The sequence below is a fragment of the Cydia amplana genome, chromosome 9 (assembly GCF_948474715.1).
Source record: "Cydia amplana chromosome 9, ilCydAmpl1.1, whole genome shotgun sequence".
NCBI lineage: Eukaryota > Metazoa > Arthropoda > Insecta > Lepidoptera > Tortricidae > Cydia > Cydia amplana.
This window is the reverse complement of record NC_086077.1, coordinates 11,267,013-11,288,902: the sequence shown is the minus strand read 5'-3', so window position 1 is coordinate 11,288,902 and position 21,890 is coordinate 11,267,013. Positions and strand designations below refer to the sequence as shown.

General features: G+C 37.6%; 1 protein-coding gene across 1 annotated transcript; it reads left to right on the top strand.

Moving 5' to 3' along the window:
- Window positions 1-17,394: 17,394 nt before the first annotated feature.
- LOC134650708 (large ribosomal subunit protein mL62) lies at window positions 17,395-21,803 on the top strand. The gene is made up of 5 exons (XM_063505641.1): window positions 17,395-17,663; window positions 17,981-18,082; window positions 18,658-18,741; window positions 19,055-19,224; window positions 21,655-21,803. Exons 1-5 carry the CDS (start codon window positions 17,508-17,510, stop codon window positions 21,746-21,748), a joined length of 606 nt encoding a protein of 201 aa, XP_063361711.1. The 5' UTR covers window positions 17,395-17,507; the 3' UTR covers window positions 21,749-21,803.
- Window positions 21,804-21,890: the final 87 nt, after the last annotated feature.

Here is a 21,890-nt window from a genome sequence, read left to right as displayed (position 1 = left end):
AGTTCAAATCAAAACAAGTTCATCTTCACTTGCTGTGAATTGCGAGGTAGGTAATTAATGTTTGATGCGCATGTTAATTCGAAGATAATTAATGAAAAGTGATTCGAGCTTGAAATGTCTCCATTAGGCTAGACTCGGCGTCGTTTATCAGCAGTCTTGTTTAACATACTTTCCACAAGAGCATACCGAAATCTGATACTGATTAAAGATGTTTCGTGTCTTGTCGGCCGTCGGGTGTCAATTGTTCATTACGATATAACATAATTATTATGTTTAAACTTAGCCCAGACTAAGTCACTCACGCAAGTATAATATTAAATGTAGCGTAGATGAAATTTACCTAATAAGTTATGCGCCAAATTCATAACTTAGAAAAGATTTTTCCCTCGAGACGTTAAAATGCAAATTCACTTTATTAAGATGTCATATTTATAATATGTAATTAAAAGTGTTATTTTTATTATTAAAACAAAGATTAAATAACAAAATAAATAAATCATAAATCTAGCCCTAAAGGCCATGGCAGGATAAGCTAAGTGAATCTGCCCCCAGCGAGTTTTGGCTTGTAATTTTTTTCGATGATGTGGCTTTGTATTGGTAACAAGTATGCAAAATTTGAGCCCCCAAAAGTTTATAGTTTAAAAAAAACCCATATATAGCTGGTCAACCAAATCTTGTCAGTAAAAAAAGGGGCGAAATTCAAATTTTCTATGGGACGATATCCCTTCGTGCAATACCATTTTCAAATTTGCCGCCTTTTTCTACTGTCAAGATCTGGTTGACCAAGTATATGATCTTTTTGCAATATTTTTTTTTCTAGCCAGCCGATTTTGACGTGCGTCACGTATAATGTGTATACATATAGTAAAGACAATTATATGACATTAATTATAGGATATATTGCCATACAAAAAAGAAAAAAAAATACAATTACTTTTTTCAAAAAAATTTTTTTACTACTTTCACGTCAGCGACACCTCCAAATTTTTCACCAAAGCTAGCCTCTTTAATAAGTTACAAAATAAATGCATTTACTTAAGTTATTTTTGTATGATTTTTTATATACCATTAACCTTTTGTATAATACAATAAAGACTTATATGTTTACTTAATTTTATCTGTGGTAGAACAACAACTATACATTTTCTACAGGTTGGATTTTCTTTTTGGGTCAGTGAGGGCAGCTACCAGATCCCGTGCTGCTACGAGAAAACGGTCTTCGAAGACCTACCCTCGATTTTAAATTAATGAAGATTGGCTTTTACAGATTTTGAAAAAAACACAGGGTGCGAGAAAAAGGTAATTTTTGACAAACTTTTTTTTTATGCCTATCGATCCCATTCCTATTGAGGATCACAAACTTGTATGGAACCAAAAAAAAATTCCGGCTAGAAAAGCCACTAATCGAGGAAAACTTTTCCCATACATTTTGTATGAAAATGAAGACTTTTATTTTTCACGTGCTATTTTTGTATGCCAATCGATTCCATTCCTATCCAGTATATTAGTTTCCTTGGGGTCAACTTACGGTAATGTACTAAAAAGCCACAAATTAAAAAAAACTTTTTCCTTAATTTTTTTGAAAAAAGTAATTGTATTTTTTTTTTTCTTTTTTGTATGGCAATATATCCTATAATCAATGTCATATAATTGTTTTTACTACATATATGCACATTATACGTGACGCATGTCAAAATCGGCTGGCTAGAAAAAAAATATTGCAAAAAGATCATATTTCTTTTTTTTTTAACTATACACTTTTGGGGGCTCCAATTTTGCATACTTGTTACCAATACAAAGCCACATCATCGAAAAAAATTACAAGCCAAAACTCGCTGGGGGCAGATTCACTTAGCTTATCCTGCCATGGCCTTTGCCTGAGGCATTGTTCCCAGGACGCTGGCCGCGTTTCCCCTCTGCACAATAGAACATTTTTCTAATTCTTATTGCATAAAATTTTAGTTTAGTTTACGAAATACACTTATAATTTAATCGCGCTACCTATAAGGATTTTTCTCAAACTGGTGTCATAACTCATAGTTATGACACCAGTTTAATACAATTTCGGTTTTATTTGGTACCTACAAATAATAAATAAGATAAGAGTATGAGACTTCGGCTTTGGACGTGCTCTGTGCTGTGTTGAGAGGAGCTTTTACTGATGATAGTGTAGGTAAGTCAAAAACATCAAACATCATAAAATTGAAAGATAGTTTGCCAATATGGGAGTGTATGGGCTGCTAGTGTCACATACACCAATTGTATTCTGTTGGTTGCTTGACATAATGATAACTCACAATATAGCCGAAATTAAACACTTTATTGATAACTAACTATAAAAGCGCGACATTATGAATGATAGTGCAAATGAGGACACGCGTGATAGGTTCTAATGCTGAACGTGTACTGACTCGTATTATATTGCTTTACGCAATTGTAAGTAATTTCGCTGAGATGGCAATGTGCGGTATGTGGACCGTACAGGGAGTACAAAATACGTATTAGACTCTATAAATCTATAACACCAGTCCAACTAGACAACGACTAATGACTTCAATATCTATCATACATAGTAGCGTTAGTCTGTCCGTCTGTCCGCTTTCCATCCAACGGTACGAGCAATTTGTATTGTTGCGGTAATTTATTCGCTCCTTAGTGCCTCATTGACTTCTGGGAAAACTAGAAAATGTTAGCATAAGCACACATTGTTCTGAAACCAACGCCACGGAGAGCCCGCGCGTTGGTGAAGTAAGGTGCTTTCCATATTTCCATGGGTTCTAATATGACTGTTGCGTAGTTGTGCAACGCATACCACATTCAATTTTATCACTTTCCATGGGCACCGGCAGCAGAGCCATCAGGAGGTGCACTTTAACCACCCTATTTAATGACATTCTCTAGTTTAAGTTGGCTCAGTTATACCTACGTATTAGTTGGTATTAGACTCGTATTGTGTATAAAGCTGCTCCTGAAAGTAATCGTGACGGCGTCCATGTAACTATGTTTAGGTACCAACGGCTCACGGTGAGGTTACTCTTTCAGATAGCTTGAAAACTGATCCTTACACGACCGTACTTACCTTGTTAGTTGCTTAAAGAAATTACTCGCGAGTATAGTTTATTTACCGTAAAATGGGGTTAGTAGGGTCAAAACTGACATTCAAACCTCGATAACATTTTATTTTTACATATGCAAACGGAATGGTGTATATAATAAGATTAATAAGTGTTCTGGACGTTTGTATTTTATTTTATTTTGGGTAGTTCCATTTCATAACTTTGACGATAAACAGGAAATCCACCTCCCTCGTGATTGGGGTGAGATGGGATTTCATACAAAGGAAGATTGTTGGATCGTTTTTTTTTTATTATGAGTATTACTATAGCTCCATTTTTAATTGGAATACATTTTTTGTAGCAGTAGCCTTATAATCCCATTTCACCCCCCTTTCATCCCTTCTCTCCCCATTCATAACCCAACTCTCCCCGCGATCCCTACTCACCCCATTTTACGGTACTCCTCTAATCACCACTAGCAAACAGCTAATATACCTATTATAGCAATTTCTTTTAACTTGATGTCAACTTCTACTCTACTTAAATATTATTGAGAGATTTGAGAGGCTATCGCTACGGCTTACGTAGGCGAACAACGCGCGAACGCGGCGCGGCGCGGCGCGGCGCGGCGCGGCGAGGCGGCGGCGCGGCGGCGGCGCGGCGCGGCGCGGCGCGGCGAGGATGAAACAAACCGTTGATACGTATAGGTACATACCTACTCGTACGTGAGCTATTTAGACGCGAAGCGGCGCGGCCGCCGCGCGGCGTTCGCGCGTTGTTCGCCTACGTAAGCCGTAGCGTATGACAAGAAATGTGCACTGTGCACGATGATGATACCCAATGACAGGCATGACAGCTAATACCTAAGATGTAAAATGCAGAAAGCTTAATACGAATGGTTATACAAAAAATATTTAGGTAAACTAAGGTTAAGTCTTACTCGAGTAGGTTTTCAAACAGGGGCTGTTTTGCGTGGTTGCTACTTCATTAGCATTACACACTAGGTACTTACTTGACGCGCGTGCCTCCGCACAGAATTATGAATTAAGTACCATTGCTAACCCAGGACCCAGCCCTGTCGAAAGCTCAGTAACCATCATAGCTGTCATACAACAGAACTAAGCGTAATCGTAATAAAGCGCATTTATACAGGCTCGTCTTTGGATTCGACTATCCGTACTCTGTACTATAAGCAATTGGAACACGAGCAGAATAAATAATCGGTACACCGGTAGGATGGTGGTAGTGATGGTTCATGACTACAAACCATTAACGGAGGATCGTCACGCACTATTGACAGCCCTAATATATCTTGAATCAGCTTGAAGCTCACGTTATTGTGACAAATTCTACAAATACTTAGGGGTGTCATTAACAGGAAATATTTTGAAATTGGTAAAACGCTACAAGTACAAAATTATCTACTGACATATGTCGTAGTCAGATCGTATAATCCGCCGCATTACATTACGGCTAGCCGTTTTACAAAACAGGGGCGTTTTGAAATGCGGCGGTTCGACGATTAGCCGGATTGCCATTGCGATACGTTCTTCAATAAGGCGGCCTACGTTTAGCCGCATCGTATCTACTATTTAGGTTGTAGAGTGACCAGTTCTTTCGGTCGCCTACGTAACCGGAGTTTGACAATGTTTGCAATTTAATTTATTTTTACCATGGTCCCACCGCACTACATGTGTTTCTTTTCCAAAACATTTCCTTCGCAACTTAAATAGACGGAGCCCCGCAAGCGGGGCTCCTATTTCTGGGCGGTTTGCCCTTCGGGCATCTGAAGCTACCTAACGAACCTAACCTACTTACCTACCTACGCTTTTTTCCCCAAAGTGTAATGTTTTCACGGACGTCTCACTAAATCAATAGGTAGGTAGGTTAGGTTCGTTAGGTAGCTTCAGATGCCCGAAGGGCAAACCGCTCAGAAATAGGAGAAGTTGCGAAGGAAATGTTTTTTGAAAAGAAACAGTCCGACGAACTCCAGATATTATTATCGTCGGTATACTTCTAAAACATGATAACTGACTGAAACATAGTTTCGAGAAAACACGAGTTGAAACTTTGACCCTCAAATATCGGAATTTAGAAACGCTTTTTTACTAATTTAGTTCTACACATGACATTTTTGGGATGTTATTATTGCCTTAAATTGGTATAATTGATATTTTAAATTCGGAAAATGTAAAATATTGGCCGACAATAAAATGGGATGTGTTATAGTTATCATGTTTTACCTGTACACAAAATGGACTAACTTTTGTGGATTACGTAAAAATTATATAAAAAATGAATATCAATGATAGAAAATAATGAGAAAAATGAAAAAGATCTTTTTACACGGCATTATAAGCAAATTCTAAAAACTAACGTAGCAATAAAAAGTAATAAATGACATGCAACGTGTTATTATTTACAGGTAAACAATTATAAGTGAATTCTTCTTGCAATTTTTGAATTTTCCCTCCTTTAGTGAAGAAAAATAGGCACAGTACGCTCCTTGTTAATTAAATAACTGCAATAAACGTATATTGCTGATTTTCTTGCGATTAATGAGCATATTTTAATCAGTTTTAAGTGAACTTAATACTATCTAGTTGTAAACTACACAACGTCTTGAAAGAAATGTCTACAGGTAAATAGTAATGAATAATGTTATAGTGTTTTACCAGTTGCTGTAACTAGGTTCTTAATTATAGGTACATTCAGGCAAATAATGTAAAGGTTTACTTAATATATTTTACGTGACCAGTTTTATGAAATATGTAGTTTTAAATGCCCTTATTATTTTTTACGTGCACATTATATTTTATTTCTTGTCTGTTAGTACGTTTTTACACTCTCTTACTTTCTAAATAATAAATATAAATTAAAAAATGCCACATATATATATATAAAACAATAAAATTTGAACAAAACTGTATATATAACTCATTTTTGACCAATTTGTCAGTTATCATGTTTTGGAAGTATACCGACGATATGATGGACACCCCAGCGTTTTTCATAGATTGTTGTTGTTGTGTCAGGCAGCGCCACGAGTGTTAAAAATGGGAACTAAAAACTGTCAAAGCGGCGGCCAATGACTTGCTGTATTACATTACGGCTAGCCGTGTTGAAGAACGTATGGCGCCGAATACATTCCGGCGGATTTTCATTCAGCCGCATTCAATCCGGCTAATCGTCGAACCGCCGCATTTCAAAACGCCCCTGTTTTGTAAAACGGCTAGCCGTAGGATTATACGATCCGACTGCGACATATATATCATGGTCACGCGATATTTGTACTTACATATTATGTGATTCAGACCGTTGACCGCCATGCGTGCAATACATTGTAGGTAGGTAGGTAAGTAGATACACATTTTTGCTTCGACTATGAATAATGTTACTTATAAAATATTAGCTACGGTTCATATACCTACTCAAGTACTCATGTAATAATAGACTAGGTGCCTACGTATGTAATGTTGATGGTTTTAAGGGCATGGTCGAATGGAGCAAAATTAATGGTTGTCTAGGCGGCGGGCGCGGCTCATTGCATCTGTCTTCAGCACGCATAGCACACCTTTTTGCTGACTGTAAATGTTGTATCTAATTGTTTTCTACAAAAATTACCTAGAAAATAATTGAAACCCATAAAGAACTTCAAAAATAGAATGCAGTTATTGGTGAGGTGAGTAGACGCCCTTAGATTGATTACTTTTTTTTTGTAATTCACGGGCCTATACCTATACATCCCGGGCTATTGATAGCCTTTTGTGGGGATATATATATTCAACACGTAGAGGCCCTAAGGTGAGCTTGAATGCAATGTAGATTACTTTTATTGTTAAGTATCTATTAGGGATTTTTTTCCTAGGGCAACACTTGCGTCGATATGGTTGGGATTTACCTCTTGTCAAAGTTACGAGATCACAATCAAAATCTTTCGACCTTCCGATCTCACTTTTTTCAGTCAGAACATAGTAAGTAGAATCTGTTCGGAAAGAGAAGAGTCGTGGAATGTTATTGGACCCCAACCCCATACATTCCACGACTCTTCTCTTTCCGCACAGACTCTATCATAATACTTTTCAGCGCTTCTATGGCAACTAGGGTTGCCAGATCGAAAGACGCTATTATCGGGAAAAAATATAAATTTTACGGGATTTTGGGCCTTAAGTCGGGAAAAAATACCATTCAAATTGAATTAATTGTATTAAAAACAACGATATTTTACATTATTGGCACTACGTCAGCTGCTCTGCCCGATCTCGCCACGCGCGCCGGGGCGCGCGCGCTGACGGGCTCGACGCGGGTCGCTCGCTCGCTCGACGACAGTTCGGAACTTGAAATTATTGTTTTATAACGTGAAGCTGTTTTTCGGGACAATTTTCACTTTGTCGGGAATCGGGAACACATGCTAAAAATCGGGAAAATCCCGCCGAATCCCGACCATCTGGCAACCCTAATGGCAACAAGGTAAGAAGTAATTACATATACATACATAGGTACTTACCTAAGCACTCTAAGTAGTAAAACCCGTCCTCAAGCAACTCTACACTCAGAACAAAAACAGTAGCATGCAACAGATCATCGAATCTATAATTAGCCTCATTTGCATGCTCAAGCGCATATCTCGCGGCAATTATTCCCAGAATTATCTACGCAAGCCGAGCGAAAGGCGATGCGCCGGCGCCGATAGCAGGTAATTGTTTGATTGCAGTCATTTAACACTTGGTTTGTGGAGTTGCTAAACTTTATTGTATTGGCTTTTCTGGCTGCTTTGTTTGTGTTTGTAGGTATATAGGGGAGATGCGTGTAAGGTCACTGCGGGCAAGACCGTCTACAAGGGAAGTCCGTCTACAGGTTATAACTTTTGAATTAAGAGTCGTATGCCGCTTTGGAGTCTAGTCGATTGATCAGTTTAGCGCGTTAGTTCCCTCACTCTAAAACAGATGGCGCTGTGACAACCAATTTCAGAGCAATCCGCCTAAATAAGTCATTTCGTGTTTTGAACTCGAAGTCATAGTTCGACAGCCGTTCGAAAAAAAATTGTTAAAAATAGTTTTTGAAAAGATTGTGCATCAGAAAGTACCTACGTAAGTAGCATAAGAACCAGTTATCTTTATATTCTGTGTTTAAAATATCAGAAATTGGCTTAGTTTTGTAATTATACGTTCCACCATTTATCACATTAAAATTTGACTAAGTTTGAAAGTCCGTCTATTATGTACAAGGCAAGTCCGTCATATGCCGAACTTTCGTTAAATCAGAGATTACCAACTGTTTTTGCGACTTTAATATTATAACGATTTGATAAGGTATCGAAAAATCCTCCTGACATTGCGCATGATGTTAGTTTCCTAAATTTTCATCTCAGTAAATTAAAAGAACCTAATAAAGTACATTTTAAAATTTCTATTGGTCTTTTATTTCGGAAATCCAAAAAATAATTACGTATAATTATTAGCCATAAAAGGTTTACCACCCCATTTTCGTAGTATATGCCGGACTTGCCTTTATATTAGAAAAATGGCGTTTATTTCGAATCTGAACCCTATATTAACAAGTTGAAAGTACACTTTTCATTGTCTTGATTCATTCTTTTTAGGAATTCGACTACGAACATATACGCACCCATAGATTGGCTGATATCATTACTAGACGGACTTCCCTTAAACTACAAGGCAAGTCCGTCTACTCGCCGTCTTTTTAAAAATACGAATGTTTTTGCTTAATTTATGATTAAAATGATCTGTCACTATGGCTAAACTATTCATCATCTTCCTCGCGTTGTCCCGGCATTTTGCCACGGCTCATGGGAGCCTGGGGTCCGCTTGGCAACTAATCCCAGTAATTGGCGTGGGCACTAGTTTTACGAAAGTGACTGCCATCTGACCTTCCAACCCAGAGGGTAAACTATTAGTTTGGCTACTAGGGTATTGGGATTAGTCCGGTTTCCTCACGATGTTTTCCTTCACCGAAAAGCGACTGGTAAATATCAAATGATATTTCGTACATAAGTTCCGAAAAACTATTAATTATTAAATTCTTCATCGCATGCGATTACAAACGGTAACGTAGGTGAATAAGTAACGCAACTAGATCACTCCAAAGTTAAAAAAAAAAGTATGCCGGTCTTGCCCGCAGTGACCTTATAATGATCCCTCAAAGTGAAATGATCCCCCTTCTTATCTGAGCAACTACTGATGCCATCTATCTAAATATGCATTAACCGTCTTCCCCGTCCGCCAGTTGCCTCTTAAAGTGTCATGGCGGTATAAGCACGTAGCGTGATTTTAAATAGAAAATAATTAAAACATATACGTCTAATCTACGGTAGCCTATTTTCCGAATTCCATTACTTTTAGCATGTTGCGTTTTATTCAAATTATGTTTCACTGTCAGATCGTAATGATGTTTATTTATACTTTAAGGATGTATACTGAAGCAAGTTGAATTTGAAAGTTATATTTTTGTCGATATTTCAAATTTGGTGTTTGAGGTCAAATGATCCCTTTTCTTAGGAGTAAAATGGTCCCTGGAATCATTTTACCCCCTAAGTAGGTAATTTACTATGAGCATTTCCTGTACAGGCCATAACATATCATGTCGCGAATTTATGTGCGCAAAGCCACTTACTTCCGAAAAAATAACCTTAGGAAGAAATGCTAAGGGCTCTTAATGCGATTAAATTATGGATTGCCTTTTAAAATAGCAAGCAAAATCTGTGCCCCTGACGGCGTTAAAAATAAGACCAAAATAGAAAAAAAAATAGCACTCGTCTGAAAATAAAGAAACGCTGAAATCGACTGACTTAAATGATTAAGACGAAGAAATCTTGATATTACAAAGGAATCATCTGTGATTATTTTAACTCTACCTTAGGGATCGTTTTATACATACCTATGTATAAAATGATCCTTTACTAAACCTTTAGAAAACATAACATAATTATTTAAATATATAAAAAACACGAGAAATAAGTATGCAGTTACTTAGTTAAGTAAATGGACTATCCATAAAGACCTAAATCTTGTGTTTTTGTCTCCAACTGTGAACACAGTAAAGTTTCTCCCTTAAGGGGATCATTATACCCACATCTCCCCTATATGTTACTGGCTACACCTATTGATGGTCTGGTCTGATACTTTGAAGATTAAGGTATAGGAGGCAGGAGAATTATGGGAACGAGGAAGAAAAAGAAATGATGATGAAGAGAATTTTGTAACAAGATTCGTACTCAAGGGAGGTAGGTATAGCAGCTCCCGCAGTTCACAGAGTTAGGTTTTATTTCTGTGTAGTAAGAAGGGGACATTTCAAATATATCCAATCCACAATTTTTGCTCAATCTAAAATTATAATAATAAGAAAAAAATGTAATTTTGAGGCCTTTCTCTAGTTCACTCACATTAAAAAAATAACTAAAAATATGAAAATGCTTTTAAAAATGCGCAATTTTATGTTTGGTCGAATGACTTTTTTTGTTAAGAGATAGTTGACCCATTGAATAGTCGATGTCATCAAACGACAATACAATCTAGTACTTACGTAATATACTTTACTCTTCGATGCAATCAATGCAATGACTTAATTAGCATGCTTTGTGTGACAAAACTTGTGTCACAAGTTTTACGAAGAATACGAAGGTATAAGTAATTATTCTCCAGAATAAATAATTTCGTAAACTAATAAATATTTATTTCATTCAAAATTTGTTAAAATCTAATACTTAGGAACCTAAGTACACTACTTACTTATTATCTAATAGTCTTCAAATTTTGGGGATGGAAGATGGATCCCTTTTGGAAATCATCGCGGCCTTATTTTTTGGGCCAGCGGAGCATATTGGTGGCAATATCGGCAATATGGAGAGTGCAGAACGTACCATCAACGCACCGTAACGACAGTAAATCAATCTTAATCAAGGATACGAAGGAAAACATCACATACGAATGTTAATGGTCTGAAAGTCTCTTGCATTAACCAATTAGCGATCTCCGCCTACCGTTAAAACCATAAAATGTGGCATTTTAATTTAATCTAACATCATTACCAAGCTAAGAAGAGCCTTCCCTGTTTCACCATACCTTAAGATCTGGGTCTAGGTACGCTGGTAATTAAAGAAAGAAGAAGAGCGTGAAGCTGCAAGCGCAGCAGTGTATTAATAATAATTTTGGCTGAAAACGATTTAATTAAGAAATCTTATTGCGTGCTATTTGAATTTTATAATTATTGTGCTTTCACTGAGTATGGAATATACCTTCACACATCCACCAACCGTGGAGAGGAACATTTTGGCCATGGTTCTTGGTTACATAGCACGAACACAGTAGTGAGGAAAACAAAGAAGTTAAAAAAGATGTACTTAAAGATGGGTTTCACACGCACTAAGTAATTCTATTATGTAGGTCACCAAATATATGTTTAAAAGCTCTGTTTTATATAGCTTGGCCCAAATAGCCCCAGTTATCAAAAAATCTAATATTACAGTGATTTTCTCGGCCGTTTATCGATCAACTGCGTCGGAGCGTTGTTATCGGCGCAGATTGAATCTCTCGATCGAATAAGCGAAAGTTTCTAAGTACGTGATTGAATTGCTGTGAAACGGGCCAGGTAATATTTAACGGTCCTTTCGGAATAAGAAGCCGAGATGCACATACCATTCAGTGCGGGACTAACCGCGTTCAGAGAAGTGATTTACACCAGCAATCTGCAAAATACGGTTCCCACTTACACACGCAATAAGCCTAAGAAGTTTGTAAGATGTTCATAGCCTTAAAAGCCTTTTCAATTGTGCTTTTATAGTTAAGAAAATTAGTTTCCACATTGGGATAAAAACAGTAAGACTCCCCTTTGTGACCCGGTTCTCTGAATCTTTGACTATTATATCCTAAAACTGCTAAAACTATAAAACCCCATGATGGACATCACAGCTAATCGATAAGGATATAGACTTGACAAAAGCGCTTTCATCTTAGGTGTTATATTAATTGGTCACATCCTTGGCTATTACTTCGAATCCATCTAAATTAGGACTAGCTATCGGTAGGTAGGTACGCCCTTTGCTCTGTGATGGAGGAGGAAAGCGCCAGAGGGAATCTCTGTAAGTATATAAGGAAAAAAAAGTCAGAAATATAACTAAGACGTTGATTTAAAACTGTTTCACGTCTGAGTGATGTGTAACACTGTTTCTTACAGAGCAGGCGCACCGAATGCGGGGAATTCGGAAAGCCGACATACTTGTGTGGCGTGCGCCGCGACGCATTATCATAATTGATGAAAGCAGCCATCTATGTGGCGATTTAGTTTTGTGTAGTATGCGCCAAATGCACAGTCTATTATTACTATGAATAACATGGCTCGCAGTCGATAATTAACAAAATTTTATAGCAGTGCTCTACTTTCGTAGTATTATTACCTACATGCACAAAATGTGCTTTAACCTACGGAGAAGAATGGTACCTATGCCTATGTCCCTAAGTAAAGTTGGATAACATAGGTACCTACTTAAATATTTAGACAAAGATGTTAACTAGATAAATATATACCTATTTAGGTTTTCAACAAAATCCGCTTTGGATACCTAATTACCTACTCTCTGCCAGTGTACCTATCGGAGATTGTTTAACTTCCAATCTTAACTGAGACTGATATATTTAAACTGAAGTAAGAGTGTTGCGATTTAATCTGAACTTTACATCTGAGGTTAGACTAAAAACCGAATGCAAAGTGTAAAGGGTATTTTTATCTGTCGATTGAACAGATACTACAGTAACACTAATCATTGACAACAACAGAAGGCGCGGCTTTCAGGTTGGTCAACAAAAACCAACGAATTCTTAGTAAAACCCACGAATTCTAAGAAAAACCGGCGAATCGTTTCTATTAATGCAATACATTTGTCAACGTAAGCTGAAGTATCAACGTCACATCACGTAAACCGTCTACATATTTCTTTGATATCAAGATTTGCGTGTTTCTCGTTAGACATTGCCTTTGACGAGATGACGAGTGACCATAAATTCGCTTCGCCGTGTTATCTTGTCTTTATTAGGGTAAGTAACATTCTTGGGCATAATAAGTTGGACTTCTAGTTAGCTTTGGGCACGCAACAGTCACCATGTATAGTGCGTACTCAATTCTTCTTTCTTCATTTCTAACACATCAGAACAATCGATGCCGAATTCTGAATAAAAGCGATTAACTGTGTAGGTACTGTGTGGTGAGTGTGTGTGTGTGATGCATCTTGAAATTTCGTTAACTGCCTTACTAGTTACTACTTACCGCTCTTGCATATTTGTGAGGCAGATAAAGAAGTTTTGATTTTAGTTTTTCGCGGTTGGGCCTGATCCGGTTTCTAATTTTTTTAGCAACATGGTATTGAAATTCGGGATTCCGAGATGTCCGAAAGATAACTTAGAGAAAACTCGAAAACTCCTTTCTGTCATCAGAAGATAGAGCCTACCAGAGGAATGGTATGTTACCTATACCTGCAAAGCAAGATTTATGATGTGTGGAGTGGACAGACATGACCACACAGCGTGCTCATAAAGTCACACTATATCGCTCCGCTCAATTACTTAGTTAATAACCAATAACAATCCACAAGATAATACAATAACAGACATTATGCGACGCAAAAAACGTTTTCTTAAACTGCTCCACACAATGTTGCTGACGATGTAATTGAAATGTTAATCGGTATTGTACGCTGAGTTTCACTGTGTTTAAATGATAATGGCAACACTGATTGGGGGATGGACGCGATTATTAATTTATTGCCAGGCAATTGAATATAGCTCGTAAATTAATGTGCGGAGAGCAAAGGATTTTGGTATCCGCTCTAGCATTACTACCTATTAATTAATTACTATCTTAAAGTTATGCAAATGAAAGTGGAACGATATTTTTGTTTGGCCGCACCAGACTATTTGACTTTTGATTGCGCTTCACGTGATTGAACTTCTGTGATTTATGTAGGTACCGTATATTCTAATTATTTTGTCTCCGATACCCAAAGGTTGTCTGGAAGAGATCCCTCTTAAGCGATAAGACCGCCTCCTGTTGTTACCTCTATTGTCTTTGTTTATGTTATTGTACATTTATTGTAAACTACGTGTATGTGAGGTGTGCAATAAAGAGTATTGTATTGTAGGTACCTATAGTGTGTCAAAGGTCTGCTTGATTTCAAACATAGACAGAGAGAATCATACTATCTTTGTCTAACACTAGTACTAGCACCCAAAAGAAAAGGATGAGTATAGTTTTTTTTGTTTCTATTTACTGACAAGATTTGGTTGACCCAGTATATTTTCATAATTTTACATTTTATTTCATCAATTATGTGTATGCATATTTTACGTATATTATTTTCAAGAAATCATCCTAAAAACTCATATGCTCGCACAACCTACGGACTAGTACGGACGGAGAGACAAAATAAATCAAATTTTCAGTCACTTACAATACAACTTTGTCACAGTACCTAACAAGCGCTGGTGGCCTAGCGGTAAGAGCGTGCGACTTTCAATCCGGAGGTCGCGGGTTCAAACAAAATGAGTTTTTCGGAACTTATGTAGGTACGAAATATTTGATATTTACCAGTTGCTTTTCGGTGAAGGAAAACATCGTGAGGAAACCGGACTAAACCCAATAAGGCCTAGTTTCCCCTACGTCAAATCATGGGATTAGTTGTCAAGCGGACCCCAGGCTCCCATGAGCCGTGGCAAAATGCCGGGATAACGCGAGGAAGAAGATAGAATTCCTAAGGGCTTTCAATTGTCACCTTGACAAACTTAAATTTTTTTAACGTGTGTTTGTTACAATATTAAGGTGTTATTTCTATATTAAGGTAATGTATAATTGTAGGTATTTACTTAATTTGTATAATTTGTATTTACTTAATTTTGACTTGTAAAATATACTTTTATTTTTACCAATAAAAATCTGTATTCTGTATTCTTTATAATGTTTGCTTACAAGAGTTAGCTAATGAATGTTGTCAAAACCGATTAAATTATTTGTCTGGAGCGGAGCAACGGTAGATGGCGCTACAGTGCAGAACGGTCCTAATTAAACCAACTGGAGCGTGAAGAACCGTCTTCGCTCGCTGCGGATACGGTCCAAGTATTATTCGCAGTATAAAAATCACTAAGTTAATAATCAATGCAGGCATACGAGTGACATATATGTAATGGTACGCAGACTGGGATATTAGATTGTATTCTGATCGCGGTGGTATCCATCGCTAACACGTTCAAAATGGGTGCTTTTTATTTTTACAGAGAACGAATTAAACAAAATAATGTTTACATTCCCGACCCTTATTATAATATACTTACCTACCACAATATACTTACACACTCGATAAGAATTTGGTAAGCGAGAGATTACGAATCAAGCGTCATCTAGCGTTATATTTGATAAACATTTTTCTATGAACGACACACTGCTGTTATTTTTTCCTGTTAATGAACTGGGATAGTGGTCAGCGCTTGGACGTCATCCTTCATTCAATTTCATCTTCTTCTTATATACTTATAGTTTAAGTTAATTCAGGTCCGTTGCAACAAAAATATTAACTATAATCTATAACGTTCTCGGCACTGTATTGTCAATATTATATGTAACATTTTCCAATGCATCTTTTTTGTAATGACTGTTTGTGCCATAATAAAGAGAAAAAAAAAATGAAGCTACAATACGGACGCGAACAAATCATCTTAATAAATTAAGGGGCCCACTGATTAACAGTCCGCCGGACGGTATCGGACTGTCAGTTGTTCGGAACTGTCAACTTTTTGTTCTAACTGACAGGCCGATGGCCGATACCGTCCGGCGGACTGTTGATCAGTGGGCCCCTTTAGTTGCCATTCGGACGAGTTCAATCACTAGATATGGCTTATCTGTCTATACCTACGCTAGTTTTGTTTAGGTAGTTATATGCGCCGACTTTTTGCCTATAGGTTATGGGCTCAGCACGCTTTGACTCCTCGTCACTATCATTCACTGGTCGCTTAACAGCAGAATTGGTTTTGTTAAATAATTAATATCTTTGAATAACTATGATAGTGTAGATCGTAGGAACCTAAAACTTACAAAGAAATAAAACAAATTATCTAAACTAGGCACCTGCGAAATTCAGAACCTATTGAAGATGAAATACTGGGAAGCATATTTTAGTTTAGTGTGGATTACAATCAGCGTGTTAAACTGACCACAAAAAATAGAGTTTTAAAACGTTGCATATTCATTTGCACTCGTAGTTTATCTGGCGTTGTCATGAAAAATATCTAGAGATTTTCGTAAAATTATTTTGAGTTTCCCTTTCTGCATATTAACTAAGTAAAAGTCTGTAACTCAGATTCTCCATGAATACACAATAACCGTGTAGGTAAAACGCGATTAGTCGGTATATATTAACAGGTCTAACCGAAGCCAAACTTAGGTACTCTCATTGATTAGTGATTTAAGTACCTATGTATGTCGTATGTACTTACCAACATATCCTGTGGCCTGTGGCTATGCACTTACCTGAATTTACAGAATTCATACACTTTTATATGATTTATGTGTGAAACGAAAGTGGAAAACTAAACAAAATACCAAGTAAGTTTCCGTTTACTTTTTACCGTTCTGTATACGATACTGACATTGAAATTTCAAAATGGAAATCGTTGAAATAATCGTGCAAATAAATTCACTGAACAATAATTGTATGTCTATTCATTATTCCCAGATAAACCTTTATAGAAACTATACTTGGTCAAGCAGATCTTGTCAGTAGAAAAGGCGCCAAATTTAAAACTTTAGGCGCGAAGGGATATTAATATTTCCAGGACAACAAATAACAAATTCCCATAGAAAATTTGATTTCGCGCCCTTTTTTTACTAACAAGATTTGCTTGACCATTTATAGTATTTGGGATTTTTTGTACATGAAACAGCGCCATCTAGCGGGTAATTTGGTAAGCAAACAAAAACTGCATGGTGACTGCATGTATGGCGCGCATTGTCTATGGTTTTATACTCTGGCACACCACTTTGTCAGTACAAAACGTGAGAAATTTAAAAAAATATGCGCGAAGGGTTGACTTCCCATGGACAATTTAAATTTCGCGCTGTATTCTACTGTCAAAGAGGGTGTTTTTGAGTATAATTTATGTTTGGAAAAGAAAAAAATACTATAGACAATATGTTGTTTAAATTCTGATCGTGTGTAATGGTCCTAATTCTGATTAAGCCGATTAAGGAGAATCGCTATGAAATCGCGAAGTTATTACTGTTAACTCAAACAGCGCACATGACACCTGAGCTGACTGACATTGACGTTTAATCTTTGAGGTTATATTTCGTTTTGAATCGGTAATCGATAAAATGCATTTTATGCTTAGTTTTTAATTAGAATTAATATAAGACACAGTCAACACAATAAATAGTCTGTGTTATTTCGGCAATATGGCGTTTACCCCGTTGAGAGTGGGTTTTATACAAAAAATTGTTCAGAATGCATTTTATACTACTATGATGAGACGACCTATGGCTTACAAAAGCGCTATATCTTTGGAAACTTTGTACCCCAACAGTTCTTTAAAACTCAGCACCCCGTCGTTTGTAAGTATTTTTAGTATTATAGATTAATCTGGCATTTTTAAACTATCTTACCATACCGGCATGGGTCATAGTAACTTTTAGTTAGGTAATGGCACAGATTAATATAGGTCCTTTCTATATTTAAGACCGTTCCCTTTTCTTTTCTGCAGATCAGAATCGAATCCATTTAAAAGTCGCATTGACAAACAAAACACTCTTTTCTTATGTTGATGAGGCAACATTATTCTAATATTAATTTTCGTCAGTTTTGCGTAGCTTCTCTGTGACTGTATTTATAAGTCAGTGTGATTATATTTGGGTAATCCAATGAATTCCAGGATGCTGACCCAAAAGAGAAATTCTCCGGTTTCATACCCTTGGAGAAACTGGACATCACATACAGCGCCAGCTCGGGACCGGGGGGACAGAATGTGAACAAAGTTAGTGCATTCACACAATCATTGTAGCCATATTACACTGGAACACTAAAGCCTCCTTTAGACAGTGCAAGATATTTCTTGCACTGCTTTTGTATGCCAGTTTTATTATAAAATTCCAGTTTTTCTTTCCTTTTTTCAATGCATGTAAGATCCATTGAGCATTATATGTTCTACTAACATTAACGTTTATTTTTATAGTTTTATTTTTCTTTGTTACTTACTAATATAGCCTTGTAGACATTTTAATTTTTACTTGGGGCATCAACAGCAATACAAAAAGTAATGAAACAGAAAAAATTGCCAGTAACAGATGTCCACAAAAGGTTGTGTCAGATATTTTTGCAGCCTTTGTTGTGCTGTCTTCCAGTAATGCAGTGGCGTAACGTGAACTAAAGTAGCCATGGGCGAAATCGCATCTGCGAGGCCCTTTTCTTTCACTGTGCCCAAAGGGGCCTCGCGCGAGGCCGTGGGCGTTGGCCCACTTCGCCCACGCCTAGCTACGCCACTGCAGTAATGTATCTATTATAATTAATTAAGCACAGGTGATTTTATTGAGTATCTTATTATTTGTTCAGGTGCACACCAAGGTTGACCTGAGATTCAAGCTGAGTGAAGCGGACTGGCTGCACCCAGAAGTGAAGGAAAAGATGCTAGAACTGGTAAGTGTTCATTTACTAAAAGTTACCAGGTGTTCACCATTGTTTTGGCTCATGTGATTATAAAGAAAAGAAAACATTTATTTATGACAAAAACATGTTGACAAATATACAATGTATAACATTTAGAGCAAAATGCCATAAAAGGGTCACAACTCAGCATGTAGCTGGCAAAGCCAGCGCTGTTCTTCCGTTGTGACCCAGGCGTACGCCGTTATAGAACACCAGCAATCAAGATGTATTAAGAGATTTATGGTATTGATTAAATGGTCAAATGGTTAAGAGCAATTTTTGTGTTCTTATTCATATATTCCAGCATGGGAAGAAACTGTCCAAGGAAGGGTACCTGATCATCCGTTCGGACGCCACGCGCTCACAGCAGCTCAACTTAGCAGACTGTCTCCAGAAACTCCGTACTCTTCTGAGGGATGCCGCCGTCACGCAACAGAGGCCTTCGCCGGAGACGCTCGAGAAAGTTAGGCAGAGGTATGTTTCGGGACAGGCAGCAGCAATGATTGCTTTTGTAAAAGAAATACATTTTGTTTTGTAACCTATTCAACAATTTTAAATCCACGATAATAAAACTAATAAACGCCTATACGAATTTAACGAGCAATTTTTTTAGCCCATTCATATTTCGTTCAACAGACATAACTTTATACTGGACTCTTACAAAAACAAATGTTAATGAAAAGTGTTATGATTATGACCCAACGCGATCGCCGATAACGCGCGGTGGTACAATAGTACATTATTGCAGAGGCCGGGAAAGGGCAATTCGTGGATGAGTTTCGAAGACGAATCCACGAATTGCTATTCCTGCCGAGGCATATATACAGGGCCGGATTAAGCATGTCGGGGCCCCTAGGCAGTGCAATGCTCGGGGCCCCCTTACAGTTAATTCTGCATACATAAGTTCAGTTGTTCAGTACAGGGAAGTAAGTTTGCGGTTTTAATTTAAACCTTCAGGTGTCGGTTGAGCCGATCCGAACATGCCGAACGATGTCTTTTTCGCTCTTGCGTGAACATAAAGGTTTTTTATATTAGTTTTTGCTGATTCCTCCTTGCGTCCAGTGTGGGGAGAGCTCTTTTTTCTCAATAAGTAGTTAAATATTTTGCGAGGCTGAACAGCGATTGTCCGACCATACGAGCCACATAATTAAAATTAACCTAATAATACATATTTTACATGTGTTTAAATGATTATTCATTAACCAGTGAAACTAGCATGTAAGTACAGGGTAAATCGGAAAAGCAATAATAATCGCGAGCGCAGCGAGCGCGAATTTTTTTGTGAAAAAATTGTGAAAGCGTGTTAAAAACGCCTAAAAATCCGAAGTTACCCAGTGAGGCGAGCTTTCATGCGAGGTCAAAACCGTGCTTCAGGGTAAGCTCAGCTAGATCACAGACGCCAACCAATGTCCATTGTATTAAAAAGCGAGACCGCAGGCCAAGCTTGGCGCAGCGAGGCCAAAGGCTAAGCCGAAGAAGAGGTTTGGTATACGAACCATAAATTGAGGTAAAAAGTAACGCTGAAGGTCGAGCTCAGCAATCTCCACATTACTGAACAAGCCCGAAGCGTACTTATAACCAGCGAGGTGAGTTTTCATGCGAAGCAAAAGGCCAAGCTTCTGAAATCAATGTTTATATTTGTTAAAAAGCGACGCCGAAGGTCGAGCTGTAAGAAAGCAGCGCTCTGATACGAACCAATTGTCAAATGTTACTCAACAATAATATATGTATGTGTCATACAAGAGTTACTCGGAGGGCCGAAGTTTCATTAATGAGGTTTTAGGCCCTCGGGAGCCTGAAATTCGAGCTTGATTTACAGACTTTAAAAGCGATAAAATAACATAATTTACATAATCATTTGATGATTGTGTGTCTGAGAAACTGATATTGGACATTAGGTATAAGTAGGTACCATAAAAAAATATTTATGAATTTTGGCCATATGAAACACATTTTTTTTGGCGCGCGCGGGGCCGCCGGGGCCCCCTAGCAGAGGCGGGGCCCCCTAGCCGAGGCGGGGCCCATAGGCAGTTGCCTACTCTGCCTTAGGGTTAATCCGGCCCTGCATATATAGTGCTTTTCTCCAAACATGCGAGGAAATAAAGTAAAACAATAAATATTTAAGCATCAAGCGTCACTCAAATCGAACCTTCACATCAAAAATGTTAAAAACAATTTCCCACTTTAATTATTTTTTAAAAGTTAAAGGCACTTAAACTTATTGTGCCATTCAGTACCATTCAATTTTCGTTCAATTAATATAATTGTGCAATACAAAATAATAATTGTGCAATATAAGCTATATGAACACGGATGATATCCTTAAAAAAATATAAAAATAATCTTTGAATTTATTAAGCAGTATTCGCACGATCATACACGAGCACGACGGTCTTGTAAGAACGAGACATGTATGATCGTTTATCATACTATCTCACTCTATCCTGTAGCTTGAAATGATAGCTGATCGGGTCGTGTAGACGCGGCCGGCGGCTACAATAATTGGCTGTTTGTGTTTTTTATTTTTAAAAAGTAAAAAACACTACAGTAATAAGTTATTACTGTATTGTTTTTTTACTTCCCGTCCGCTAGAACAGGACAGCGATAGTCTGATTTTTTTAAATTTGAGTTTGACAATAAGGAAGAACTTCCCGTTCTATTTTTGCTACAATAAAGTGAACATTTCCGAGCATATTGGAGAAAAGAGCCTTTACAGCACGCCTTCCTTCAATACCATGCTTGTAACCCTACGGAAGCAGCTATGCACTCTTTTCTTCCGCCTTTCCTCTTTTTTTCTTTTCTTGCCATGGTTAAATTTATGTGTGTGTAGTATCAATCATTCATCATTCATTCCTTTCACCTGTACAGACTTGTAACTAATTATTGACATGATTTTGTTGACAGACACCTGAAGGCAGCGCGTATGCGAGTGGCGCTGAAGCGAGAGGACGCAGTGAAGCGCGCGCAGAGGCAACCGCCGACCGTCGTCGACTTATGATTCTTCCACTAATTGGCCGCATTGCACTAGGCTGCAGTATCTCATGACAATAGACTAACACCTATCAGTAACAAATGTAACAATGCCAACTTTCTGATATACAACGCCTAAGCATGCTTAATGCTAGGCATTTACGCAACTC

Bases quoted from the DNA above. Each gene is read 5' to 3' on its own strand.
- LOC134650708 (XM_063505641.1), top strand. From the start codon at position 17,508: ATGGCGTTTACCCCGTTGAGAGTGGGTTTTATACAAAAAATTGTTCAG. The intron at 18,083-18,657 runs GTTAGTGCATTC...TTATTTGTTCAG, and splicing joins GGGGACAGAATGTGAACAAA to GTGCACACCAAGGTTGACCT. The intron at 19,225-21,654 runs GTATGTTTCGGG...TTTTGTTGACAG, and splicing joins CTCGAGAAAGTTAGGCAGAG to ACACCTGAAGGCAGCGCGTA.